We start from the raw sequence: 12,387 nt of genomic DNA on the forward strand, positions 1-12,387 counted from the left end.
GTAAGTACAATTGGGTTGGAATATTGTTAAGTAACTGTATTGAAAAGTATTTTCTTTTTTAGCGGCTCCCATGCGTTTCGCTTTCTTTCACATGGCCTTGTAGTATGCTTTATGTCATATTAGATAACATTAGTTTTGAGCTTGTGTTAATCATGTACTGGGGAACAAGTGGTAATTTTAATACCTATAATATGCATGAGTCTATAAAATCTTGCCTATATAAACATGAATGCCTCATTCATTTTAACTTCTCATACTAAAGCTTATTTTGTATTGTTATAAATTCTTTGGTTTCTATTATATTTTGGATTTATTAGACAACTCTTTAAGAGGAAGCTTAGCTTAGCTTTATATCTAGAGACAAGAATTTATTAATAGTAGATTATTTTAAGGATGTAATACCTCATTAAGGGTATTAATGTAAAGTAGTTTACCGCGTTTTTTAGTCTATTTTCGATTGCTGGTTAATCGAATTGCAACGTACTTGGGAAGCTTGGTACTACCTTCGCTTTTAAAGCAGTTATTAGTCTTTTCGTTTAAACCAAGTTTTCTATTGTTCTGAGTTTTTTCTGTTTCTAGTTTGTAACCAACTATTTTACTATTCATTATACCAATTTTTTTATGCGTATTTATAATCTATTATGGTTCTTGTACTAATTATGTGCGGATGCGTTGCATGTCAGCGGTAACTTCATTTGAACCAGCTAGTAAGTCATATTGATATATTTATCCTAATCCTAATTAACTGCCTATTTTTTTCATCTATACGAGCTTTTACAACAAACTTCAATTCTAAGTAATTGTTTAAGTATGAGAAACTAAAGGCAGGTCTATAGTGTCTGAATGTAGATGTGTGAGTTTACAGCGGAAGTCTTCATAGCTGTATCAATTTTTGTGTTACGCTTTTTAAAATTTATAACTGTAGTAATGCTTATGTTCGAGTACTGCTAGTCTTTATGAGGTCGCTTTAACGTGCCAGAGTTTCTTAAACCTTTTTCTGTATTAACTCCTTTTACAGCAAGCTATTATTAATATATTTTCTCCTAAAAAATAAGTAATTTTAGTCTCTTTTTTCTTAAAAAATTTAATTCAGCCCCATTGTCTTAATTAGGGACTTTCACTTAGTTGCTTCACACTTTATTTAGTCTGTTTGTTTATGGGTGACTGAGTAATTCTAAAGTGACTATAACGTACAAAAAAAACTTAGAAAACCAATTTCTTGTGGTATGTTTACTACTTCTACTGGCGTTCCACCCAGAGTCTAACATAAATAAATATGTTTAAACTGTATCATAAAAAGTAATAATTAACACTACAACAAGATAAAAAGATGTTAATTGCAAATTAAATAAATTTTTTATCTTAATCAAGTGGAAGTGTAATTTTCCAACTTTCATCAAGGTAGTTTTAAAAAAATGTCATTTTTTTAACTAAAAAGGAGAGCAATATAATTCGAAACTTAACGAGAAAAGGAATAGTTAGTTTCGGAGGAAAGTTAAAATTAACATTCCTTATATTCATTGAACAGTAAATAAATGCAAAAAAACTAATTTCATCACGCAATAAAAAGTAAAGAGCATCGGAAACCATAGGTTAATATGTTTCGCTTTAATAAAGCTTGGATTAGTGACTTTGCTAAGGGATAATTTTGTCATAGTGTATGGTAGTTTTAAAGATCTACAACTCAGAAGAATTTTAAAAATGGGCTCAGACGTATGACAAGAGAAAATTTTAACTTAATTAGGATTTAACGCTTCCGTACGTCGTTAGTTTATTAATATCTCTTTGCTCTAATTTTTTTTAAAAAAAAAAAAATGGAATAACTAGTAATAAATGATAAGATAAGGTTGGCATTAAGGACACCTCCCAACTAGTTAACTAATATACCTTGGGAACTTAATAATCCTTGATAGTAAGGACAGTTTTTTAGCCGTAGGGACCATACCCGCTTAATTACTATTGTATTCAATGGTATCATGCTCACTTATTATTACACATTTTTCATTAAAGACAAGAGATTAAATAAAATAACGCAGAAACGTTGACACAATTAAAAAAAAGTATATGAGTGGTAACAAGGCAGGACCTTGAAACCATAGTGACAAGCAGTCCCTAGGTATTATGTCAGTGTTAACGCCTCATTAAACTAAGTGGAAGTTAATCTACTGTACAGGTTGCTTTGTTATATGGTTTTCACCTCATCTCGTTTAACGGTTCGTTAGTCACGTGGTGTTTTATCTTCAAAAAATTAACTTGGTACAATTGTACAGTAATTAGCTGGGTATCCCCTTTTTATTTCATTAGGAAACATTATGAGTGAGAATGCGCAGGGGGTGCTTTCATATTTAGAAGCCATAAAGTTTTTATTAATCAATTACTTTTAAAAACTTATTTCTTAAAAAGGTTACCATTATATCATATAAATCTTTTGCAAGCCGATAGGTACTCGGTAATTAAAAAAAACCTACAGAGATAAATAAGAGCTTCATGCTACTTAAACGATTTTAATTTTTTTTATAAAAGAATGGGTGTAAAAACATATACGTAATTCCATCGAAACTTCAGAACCCTCTCATCTCTTCACAGTTTTTGGTTATTTTGCTATCTTGCTGGTAACGTAAGTAATTACGCAAGCATAACAATTAATAATAAATAGAGACGGCACGCTCCTGCAGTAGAAGAGCTAATTTTACCTGCGCTGCTCCCTAATTGTAGCTTTTGAGATGTAAGTGGGTGGCCTATTTGTAAAGTATGTTGTATATATTCTTTATGAAAATTTTACCTTGAATATACTTATGCATGCGGCAACCATCTTTAAAAGTGTTGCAAATTTTACTTGGCGTTATTTTCCCTCCAACAAAGACCTTTGAAGACAGCTGGAAGTTTGAAAAACTGGTGGGCGTTCCCGAACAAAAAACTTTTGAGCATTAATTAATATGAAGAAATTTATATTTAATATTTGCTTCTTTAAATAAAAAGTTTGTATCTTAAATTTGTTATGCTGGGTACGCCTTTTAAAGGTAAATTTTTCAAAATATACATGGGTAGATTAAAAGGGCACTAAATCCACGGGTGTTATTAGCGCCTCACTTTTTAGAACACAAACGAAAAAAAAGTTTTAAGAATGGTAGAGCATACGACCAACTTTGTCTAAACCGTTTTTCTTTTTACCTGTATTGTTTTCCTTGCTGCACACACTACAGTAAACTCTGAAGAACTACGAGGGATGGGTTTCAGGATCAACGATTATTAAAAAAGTATAAAACCAATTTTTAAAACTATGAAGTGAAATCGGCATACAAGAGTCTTATTAGTAATAAGCAGACTATAAATTCGCATTGTTTATAAAGTTATCTTAATCGAAGAGCACAGCTTTAAAGTTTACTCTGAATTAACTCCCTTTACAATGAAAAAGAGGACGTGAAAGCACTTTGAAACAGTTTCTTAGGAGGTACGAGATCGAAGTGACAATCCCTTGCGTCAAAACTACCAACTTTTAAAAAATTACTCAGCTGTAGTGCAAAAAAAAGATGATACCATGCTTATAGTAGGGAGGAAAGTAAAGCTCACTATTGCTAGACGGCATAGATCACATCTAAAAATTAAGGGCTTTGAACATTTTAAACAGAAAAGTTATACACTTTAACCAAGAAAAATTAATTAAAAATAGAAAGAAATGAAAGTTTTACTTTTATTAATAATATGGTTGGTTCATACGTATTTCTAAAATATAGGTAAATAAAAGGGGTATAAACAACTCAGTTACTGTAGCGAAATCCAAATTACTTTTTATTTATAATACTACGAATGAAGTGTTGAACACTTAAAAAAGGTAGGTTTCAACCGTTTTTAAATTTAAATTAATGTTAAAACTATTAGCTTCGAGCGAGGACTAAAATACTAAGCAAAATGATTTACCTCTAACGAGCTGTGCAAACTAAATTTTATTAAGTTTGAATTTTATAGACTCAATATAATTTCAAATAAAACTGTATTACGCTGCTCATTCTTAAAATATAATATAACTTACAAGAATTTTTTGGAGAACTCCTCCACTAAAGAATAGAATACACTTTTAAGTTAAGACAGCGCTTGCGTGGGGGAGCGTCGCTTTCATGTAAAAGTCGGTGGAAAGCGCTGTGCCACAAACTTTGCCAAACAATAGTATTTTTTATTAAGGCTTGAAAGAAAAAAAAATTTGTCTCTAAATAATAAATAACATTTTTCTTAAGTGTTTAGAAACTTTTAAGTAAGACTTAATATGACTTTGTGGGTAGATGAGTATCGACCCACCTCTTTTGACGAACTAACTTTTAATACAGAGGAAGCTTTGCAGTTGCAGAACCTTGTATTACAATTTAACTTACCTGCTTTAATATATTTTTTTTAAGTCAAAACTAGAATATATTATTTCGTTACGAGTTTTATATGTAACTTGTACTTTTTTTAATTGGTATTTTGGTAGTATGCAAAATATATTTGAGTTCAAACAATTTCTCTTAGTGGTATCTATACAAAGGCAAAGAAAGATGATTTTCCTCATCTTTTGTTTCATGGCCCGTCAGGTTCGGGAAAACGCACTATGGCTATGTGCCTGCTGCAACAGATTTATGGATCTGGTGCTCCTAAAAAGTCTTTCCTATTTCTCTTTTTACATATTCCTAAATTCATAGGCGTTCAGAAAATTAACATTAAGCAAAGAGAATTTACTGTTAACGAAGCAAAGTTAACGCTTAACGTCGGAGCAAGTTTATACCACTTTGAAATTAATCCGAGGTCTAATTTTTTTTAATAAATATTAATATATTTACTATTTCGAGATCTTTTTTCTATGAAAAATACTTTTTTCACAGTGATTGTGGAAACAAAGATAGACTTGTAATTCAGGCATTACTTAAAGATATAGCCTCGACCCAGCAACTGAATTCTATAGACCAAAAGCCCTATAAAGGTAAGCGTGACGTACTTGTTTTATAAGTGTAAAGTCTAACATTTTAAAATCGGCTTCCGTTATATGAATTCTCGTAGTTATTATTATTCACGAGTGCGATTCTTTAACTAAACTGGCTCAGAACGCGATACGAAGAACTATGGAAAAATACATTACTTCCTGTAGATTGATTCTTTTGTGCAACTCTTCTTCTCAGGTCTCTCCATTTTCATTTTTTAGATAAAACTTTTAGCAGTTTGAAGTTTTCATAAAAACATTTTTGTCCTTGTCTACCTGAATTTTAGTATTAATTTTTAATTCTAGATTATTTCGCCAGTCCGGAGCAGATGTTTACATGTCAGGGTGGCTGCTCCTTCTTTGTCCGAAGTCATCTATAGAATTAATATACTTTTGCTCGCTTATAATTCCTCACACGGCTCATGTAGGTGTCGGCAGTAATTAACAAGGTGGCTATTCAGGAAGGACTCGGTAGTTTATTTTATCTCTAAACTCTTTCTTCTAGCAAAAATTTTGAAAATTTTGAAAATTATCAATTCTGTGAATTGATTATTTTTTTTACGATTATAAAAAAAAAAAAAAAAAAAATCTAAATTTTATAGAAATTCCTTCTGGTCTAGTCGACAGGATCGCTTGTCAAGCAAAAGGCAATTTGCGAAGGGCATTACTTGCCCTCGAAGCCTGTAAGGTCTACAGGTTTTAAGATTTGCCTCTCGATGCGAGAGCTGATGATCAGATTTTTTTTAAAACCCGGACAGATACCCTTTTGAGGAGGACCAGAACATACACGTGCCAGAGTGGGAGATTTACACCAAAGAAACGGCCATGAAAATCCTGCACGAGCAAACTCCTCAGGCGTCTGCGAATCTTCCGCTGTACATCCACGTGCTCTATTTCCACTACTCGCTACTTTTATAGACTTCTGGAGATCCGCGGGAGACTTTATGAGCTGCTAATTCACTGCATACCGCCAAGTGTAATTCTCAAGGAACTTTTGAACCACATTTTAGATAATCTCGACGATTCCTTAAAAGCGGAGATCACTAACTGGTAACTCCTTTAAAAATTATAATTGTTGAGATTTTAGCAGGAAGGCATAAAGAATTTGTCATAGAATAATAATAGTGATTTTGTATAATTACTGAAAATTTAATAAGTTAAGAGAATTTTTTTTTCTTATTTTCTAATAACTTTTATATTTTATGCTATTTTTTCAAGGGCCGCCTTCTACGAACACAGAATCAAAACAGGCACGAAGCAAATATACCATCTAGAGGCTTTCGTAGCAAAGTTTATGTTCTTATATAAGAAATTCATAGCCGAGCTTTGCTTGTGAACTGAGACTTGTAGAACAATTCTACATAAAGATTCGCTTTTATAAAATTATTTAATTTACTCTTTCCCATCGTGCAATTTATTTTATACCTAGCAAAGATAGATGTTCATTTTATAGATTGGAGTTTTATTACTTTTATTAGGTTGCTAAAAACTTTACGCCTGCATTCTCTCCAGATTCGTCAAAAAATATTTGACATCTTTTTTATAAATTCAACGTTAATGCTTTAATTTAAATTCTCAGAATTGTCATACCGAAACGTTTTCTCAAGAAATTCCAAGGCCGCCTTTAAAATTTCTAGCTCTAATCCGTGAAACTCTATTATTTAATATACTATAATATCGCTTTCTATACTCTATAAAAAAAGAGTACCTTCGTTAGCAGTGTAGTCTCCACAACGAAGCTCGTATAAAGTTAAAATACTGTTAAACTGGTTAGTGTTCCTAATCTTTTGGAAAAAAAAGGAATATTTTTATAAAATTTAAAAAACTTTTAGAAAAAAAGAACGTAATTATAAATATTATTTGCCCAGTCTTCCACAGTTAACCAAGAAATTATAAAATCTTTATCGTTTTTGGTGATAGCATAACCTTTAATATGTTTAAACGCATAAAATTTATAAAGAATAGAATAGTCCTTTAAGAAATGGTGACCTTTACTTTCCATGTACTTAAAGATTGCCAAACGTAACTCAGAACTACACTTACCTGAAATAATAACATACGTGAAATACCATTAAAGTAGTTTCGAGAGAGTAAAACACAACATAAGATTTCACCGCATAAAACTTGAACTTACGGGAGATCTTATCGTTAAAAAACAGTTCACTTTCAGATTCGTTGTTTAAGTTAAACCTTGATAGTTTACGAGTTTTGCAGTAGGCTAAAACCAATTCCAGCCAACTAGCCAATTGCTTCTCTTTTGTTTGTGAGTTCGGTTGTAAAGTAAAAAAAGGAGGAAAACTATATATAGCAGGCCAGTTATCAAAAGACATTCTGTTTTGCAGAAAGAGCTGGCGTAAAACTTAAACTTTACTACCGGTGCAAAAGGGAAGTACTTAAAACGTCAACTAACTTATTGCTTGCAGCCTCGCGGAGTTTTTGCAAAAGCCCGTTTTGACGGAAAGAGTACTGTATAGTTTACTTTAATAATAGCATAAGTGCGTTTAAACTTGAAAAAGGTATAGGTCTTTGGTTGTTTTTCACTTCTTTTTATTTAAATAAACTAACTTAAGTTTAAGTCAAGAGCTGAGCTTATAGTAATCAAAGATTGTTCTACGTAGCTAAGTGATGTATTTATAATATTCAAAAATTAATATGTATTGCGTCCTGATATAGTCCAAAACTAATATTAGGTTTATAGCTGATGTGACTTGTAGGTTAATCAGAAAACACCTCTTAACTTTAAATAGTTAAAGGAAGTGGAACTGACATATTCTGTAGTTTGTGCTAATTATTATGTTTTAAAAAACACTTAACATGGTAAACTTTAGTACAACTATGTTTTAAAATAAGTATAAAAGAAAAATTTATTGTAAATAAACGATTCGAGCCAAGTAAGACAAACGAAGCTTATAAATCTTGAAAATCTATTTCTGACACATTAAATCAAGAGCCTTATAAAAATTCAACTTTATTACCATATTATGCATATAAATATTCTTAAAAGTATTTTACTATAAGTAGTGTTTATGTTTATAATAAATAATTGTAGATAGTAAAAACTCGAAAGTTTTTTATTTTAACCTGTTTGATAAAATTATTAGCGGAAAATGTTTACTTAAGAAAATTTTGTCCACTAAAACTTACTGCTAGGAGAAATAAAGTAGTCGGATTTATTAAATAAAATCGTGCATAATCCAAACAAGCGGAAAATACTTGAGTACAAGACGAAGGGAGGAGAAAAGCAAGAACAACGAAAGCAATAAGTAATGTGATATTCCCCCGTTTCTATATATAAGCGAGTAGCCTGCTAACTCAAAAGCCGCATGAGTATAACTGGATTGGATATAAATAGAAAAAGAAAACGTTAAATTAAGAGTTCCAGTAGAATTTTCTTCCTTAGTTATTCTTTTTTTTTTCTAATTTTCTGCGAGCCTTATTAGAAAGGGTTCTGGTAAACCTTTTTTTTCAATTTTTATTATTAAATTGCTGTTATATGGAATATATTTTAGTTTATTATTTTATATTAGAATAAATTAAAAAATGGCGGAGCTTGCGGTTGTTTATTCTTCTCTTATATTACACGATGGGGGTGCTGAACTCTCCGCTGAAAATATGAAAAAACTATGCGATGCAGCAAATGTTTCCGTTGAGGGTATAATTAGTTGAGAATATATAAACATATAATGCAAATAATCTTTTTTGTTTGATTCTGTAGGTTATTGGTTTTCGAAGTTTGCTGAATTTTTGGCAACGGAAAACATTGAAAATTTAATTAATAGCATCTCCTCTGGCCCTTCCTCTTTACCCTCGTCAGGTTTTTTTTATATTAATTTATAAAAGTAATATCATTAACACTACTGATGTAAGTTCTGTAATGATCTTTTATGATTATTGTACCTCTGACAGACTGATTTTGTGAAATTAATTATTTGAGCCCATTTTTTATAGGCATTACTATATTATCATTTTTTTTTAGTTCCTTCACAAGCTGCACAAACAGTTACTAAAGAGACTGAAGAAGAAAGTAAAGTAGAAGAGGAAAAAGAAGAAGATTTCGATGTGGGCGGCCTTTTCGATGACGATGACGATTACTAAAATTAAAAAAACATAGTTTTAATAAATTTTTTTTTTTTTTTGATTTCCGATTTCCCGCCTTGCAGACTTAATGTTTTTACTAAGGCTTACCGTCCAACTTTATTAACTTTTTTCTATTGTAAACTGTAGTATCTATACGAATTTTTTATACCAATAACCAACAAATTTATAGTTAAAATCTTCATTGCATAATTGAAAAAATTTATTATAAAGGTATTTTGTTTAATTTATTCAAGATTAATAGTTTTTAGAATTGTGACAACCTTAAGAGAGTTAAATTTATTAAACGGGATCTCGTTTTTAGGTGAAAAAACCCTTAAAAATTGTAACTCAAGTATACAAAATTTTCTATGATTTGGCTTGCTTATCTGAAAATATGTAAACACCCTATTATGGATTGGAAACTTTCTTCACACCTTGAAGATTACCTTTATTTAAAACGGTAAATTTGCCGTAATTTTTATTAAGGGAAGTTTAGTTATGCTTTTGACTGCTGGTAATTTAAATTTAAGATTGAGCAGAAAATTATTGATTCCTCGACAAAACAGAATTTCCTGTAAAAAAAAAAAAAGAAAACTTGTAACTTTTACGTTCTGGGGTAGATTTACTAATAGTTTTTTTTGTTTAGATGCAATAGATATGGTTTGTATTAAAGTTAACTGTAGGCCAGTCAATAAAGTTTTACAAAAACTTTTAGTTCTTTTAGAAAACAATTAATGAATTCAAATAATATTTACAAGAACACTGAATAAATTACGAATAGCACAAGATAAAAAAGTATATGTTCTTTACTTTCGTAGTTCAATTTATCTTAAAAGACTTAATTTAAGAAACACGGTACCTGTAATAAATATAATTACTGAATATATATTTAGCATAAAAAAAAAGAGCCTGAATTTGACCACCATAACAGAAAAGATATTTCAAATGTCAACTATTTTCTTAGTTGTTAGTATAACATAATTGCTAACTTCATAAACATATAAAACTGATAATCTCAAACAGTAAAAACGTTGGGAATGTAAGATGGTCAACAAAGAAACAACGGAAGAAAAGGTTTCATTTCGCTATGAAATATACTATAGTGAGGCCTGTTAGATTTAGTAGTTCTAGACTTAAGCCTTTTAAGATTATAATAGAATTAAAAATCTGTTTGGGAAGGGATTAAAAATTAAATCGATAAATAAGAAATAAAAGTAGATGACTGGAAAACAGTAAACGAACAAAATGTATTATAGCCTCAAAGGTAAGGAATAATTAGAAACAAGTCAACGACTAAAGTTTTTTTAAATTAAGTTGGGCCGTGAAAATAGTCATTGCAAATTCATCTAAACCGGTTAAGGAAACTTGTATAAAGCTTAAAAGTAAAAGCGTTAATAAAATAATTAAGGATTACAGTTAAAGTAGGCTTTTCTAGCATAATATATGCATGGCTAAAATATTTTTTAGTTAAGCGTTCTAAAATTTCTGTATCTGATTGCAAAGGACTGAGCTTGCTTTTTTCGTGTAGATATGTATACTGAAGTATAGCAGCTCTTATCTTTGGTAGAAAGTTATTATTGTAAAGTTATTAGCTAAGAAGCTTATATATGATGACACTCAAATATAAATATTCTTCTACTTACAATAGTATCTTTTAAATTAGTAAGTGTTCGGGCCGTTTGTTCTTTTTGTGGATAGCTTTGTTCTTGTTGACTTTTACTGAACTAATAAAATTTTTAAGAATGGGTTTCTTAACAATAAACTAGGCAGATTTTAAGTGCAAGAAAGTCAGTGTCACCAACTTATTTGGAAAATGGTTGTGTATTTTATAAACGGGTATCTACTGTAAAAATGTAAAAAGGAACGGAAATATGATAAAGCTTTAAAAAACCCCGGCACCGGAAAAGGTAAAGGTAACTTTATGTCATAAAGTTAATCTTAAAAATAATTTAAAACTCCTTTATGCTGTATAGAATCCAGAGCATCATACCTGATCGAGAGCTTTCTGTTGTCTAGCAAAACGATTATAGACATTCGCTTTCCGTTAAAGGTTCCCATTATATCCTTAGCTACTCTAAACGTGTTACTATTTTTTTAAAAACCGAATTGTAACTATAGAATAATTCCTTTAAGCCCAACTTATTAAGTTTACGTAAAATAACTATTCCAGTTATCTTTTTTAATAAGGAATAAAGTTTTAGTAGAATATTACAGAGGAAGAAAGTTCGCCAGTTCTAAGATCTCGATTATAATAAAAATTAAGTTCTTAAGACTGCTAAAAGGAGCTTTATAAAATATTAGTAAGTACAACTTCGCAAGGCTTGCGGGACTTTCTTAAGCGAAAGTAATGTTAATATTTTAAAGATATTATCGACATAGTGTGGCTTTACGATTCTAGAGGAAACAGTTTTATCATATAAAAGGGTCTGAGGCGCTCATTCGAAAATTAAAATTTTTTATAATTAACATAGCAAAGGCTTCTGCTTTGTTCAAAAAGAGTCGCATATTCCGTTTGCGTTATATGTAATTAAGGTCTGAGAGCACGACTCTAATTAGACATTAAAGTGATGTCGTGAACGTCCCGCTCTTTCTTTCTTTGGTCGTTGTTGTATTTTGTCAGTTTGTTAGGTGGTGAGCGATGTGCTATTCAAGAGGCTACAGAGCAATCAAATAAATTATGCAGCTCTTCTTAATTTTAACTAACTCTATATTATATTTCTTTGAGATATAATGTAACATATTACTCTCATCTTGTTTATAACATATTAGTCGTTGAAGGTTATCAAGTTTGTAAGATCAACAGTTGAGAAAATAGTTCAACAAATTAGCCCTTTACCCGTATTGTTGCTTTAAATCCAATTCCTGTGGTAAACACCTCCAGCACTTAGCCCTCCTCGTTTTACCCTTACTGTACCACTAACTAATAGAAGATCAATAGATAACCACTCTTTTTTTAAAATAAACACTTTTTTTCCGCAATATTTTTTTAATTAGAAAGCTGAAGAAATAATTGTTGCTGTAAAAGCAACGTATATTGACATGCTTTTGGATTTATAGTTATTTTTTCGATCCGAACAACCTCTTGGTCTAAATTAAGTATGATTACAGTAGACTCATTAAAACTTTATTAGTAATAGTTTTTTAAATTCTGAATAAATAAAAATTCTTTATTTAATAAGTGGTGCAAGGAATCGTGGATGCTTGGGTAATGTCGTTCACTAGATTTATGTTCCAATAACGTTTCTAGTATTGAAATTGTTTAAAGAAGGGGGGGTTAGTACTGACATTAAATTATAAACAATTTTTTCAATTCTTCGGGTTTAAATTACAGCGCTTATTCTGCCTTAAGGAACAAGTGGTGA

General features: G+C 30.6%; 3 protein-coding genes across 4 annotated transcripts; 2 read left to right on the forward strand and 1 right to left on the reverse strand.

The window, feature by feature from the left end:
• Positions 1-4,123: 4,123 nt before the first annotated feature.
• On the forward strand, positions 4,124-6,344 carry LOC135120858 (replication factor C subunit 3-like). Its single transcript, XM_064045175.1, has 12 exons — positions 4,124-4,164; positions 4,278-4,348; positions 4,520-4,619; positions 4,674-4,776; positions 4,854-4,951; positions 5,029-5,147; positions 5,255-5,317; positions 5,377-5,419; positions 5,551-5,644; positions 5,707-5,805; positions 5,867-5,998; positions 6,167-6,344. The coding sequence occupies exons 3-12, from the start codon at positions 4,583-4,585 to the stop codon at positions 6,282-6,284; spliced, it is 906 nt and encodes a 301-aa protein (XP_063901245.1). The 5' UTR covers positions 4,124-4,164; positions 4,278-4,348; positions 4,520-4,582; the 3' UTR covers positions 6,285-6,344.
• Positions 6,345-6,406: 62 nt separating this feature from the next.
• Positions 6,407-7,352, reverse strand: LOC135120851 (vacuolar protein-sorting-associated protein 25-like). Its single transcript, XM_064045171.1, has 6 exons — positions 7,083-7,352; positions 6,938-6,991; positions 6,813-6,874; positions 6,657-6,732; positions 6,539-6,602; positions 6,407-6,483 (listed from the first exon to the last, which is right to left on the reverse strand). The coding sequence occupies exons 1-6, from the start codon at positions 7,276-7,278 to the stop codon at positions 6,423-6,425; spliced, it is 513 nt and encodes a 170-aa protein (XP_063901241.1). The 5' UTR covers positions 7,279-7,352; the 3' UTR covers positions 6,407-6,422.
• Positions 7,353-8,332: 980 nt separating this feature from the next.
• Positions 8,333-9,086, forward strand: LOC135120876 (uncharacterized). 2 transcript variants are annotated; one of them, XM_064045204.1, is made up of 4 exons: positions 8,333-8,399; positions 8,476-8,600; positions 8,664-8,762; positions 8,925-9,086. In XM_064045204.1, the coding sequence occupies exons 2-4, from the start codon at positions 8,489-8,491 to the stop codon at positions 9,041-9,043; spliced, it is 330 nt and encodes a 109-aa protein (XP_063901274.1). In that variant the 5' UTR covers positions 8,333-8,399; positions 8,476-8,488; the 3' UTR covers positions 9,044-9,086. The 2 variants fall into 2 exon arrangements, with proteins under 2 accessions (XP_063901274.1, XP_063901275.1); XM_064045205.1 differs by having other exon boundaries at positions 8,365-8,399; positions 8,458-8,600.
• Positions 9,087-12,387: the final 3,301 nt, after the last annotated feature.

Source organism: Zophobas morio, unplaced genomic scaffold (assembly GCF_036711695.1).
Source record: "Zophobas morio isolate AGI-343-1 ecotype UQ-CSIRO unplaced genomic scaffold, CSIRO_AGI_Zmor_V1 ptg000428l, whole genome shotgun sequence".
Taxonomy (NCBI): domain Eukaryota; kingdom Metazoa; phylum Arthropoda; class Insecta; order Coleoptera; family Tenebrionidae; genus Zophobas; species Zophobas morio.

Bases quoted from the DNA above. Each gene is read 5' to 3' on its own strand.
- LOC135120858 (XM_064045175.1), top strand. From the start codon at position 4,583: ATGGCTATGTGCCTGCTGCAACAGATTTATGGATCTG. The intron at 4,952-5,028 runs GTAAGCGTGACG...GAATTCTCGTAG, and splicing joins AGACCAAAAGCCCTATAAAG to TTATTATTATTCACGAGTGC. The intron at 5,645-5,706 runs GTTTTAAGATTT...AAACCCGGACAG, and splicing joins GAAGCCTGTAAGGTCTACAG to ATACCCTTTTGAGGAGGACC.
- LOC135120851 (XM_064045171.1), bottom strand. From the start codon at position 7,278: ATGTCTTTTGATAACTGGCCTGCTATATATAGTTTTCCTCCTTTTTTT. The intron at 6,992-7,082 runs GTAAGTTCAAGT...TTATTATTTCAG, and splicing joins TTTTAACGATAAGATCTCCC to GTAAGTGTAGTTCTGAGTTA. The intron at 6,875-6,937 runs GTCACCATTTCT...AACATATTAAAG, and splicing joins TAAGTACATGGAAAGTAAAG to GTTATGCTATCACCAAAAAC.
- LOC135120876 (XM_064045204.1), top strand. From the start codon at position 8,489: ATGGCGGAGCTTGCGGTTGTTTATTCTTCTCTTATATTACACGATGGG. The intron at 8,601-8,663 runs GTATAATTAGTT...TTGATTCTGTAG, and splicing joins AGCAAATGTTTCCGTTGAGG to GTTATTGGTTTTCGAAGTTT. The intron at 8,763-8,924 runs GTTTTTTTTATA...ATTTTTTTTTAG, and splicing joins TTCCTCTTTACCCTCGTCAG to TTCCTTCACAAGCTGCACAA.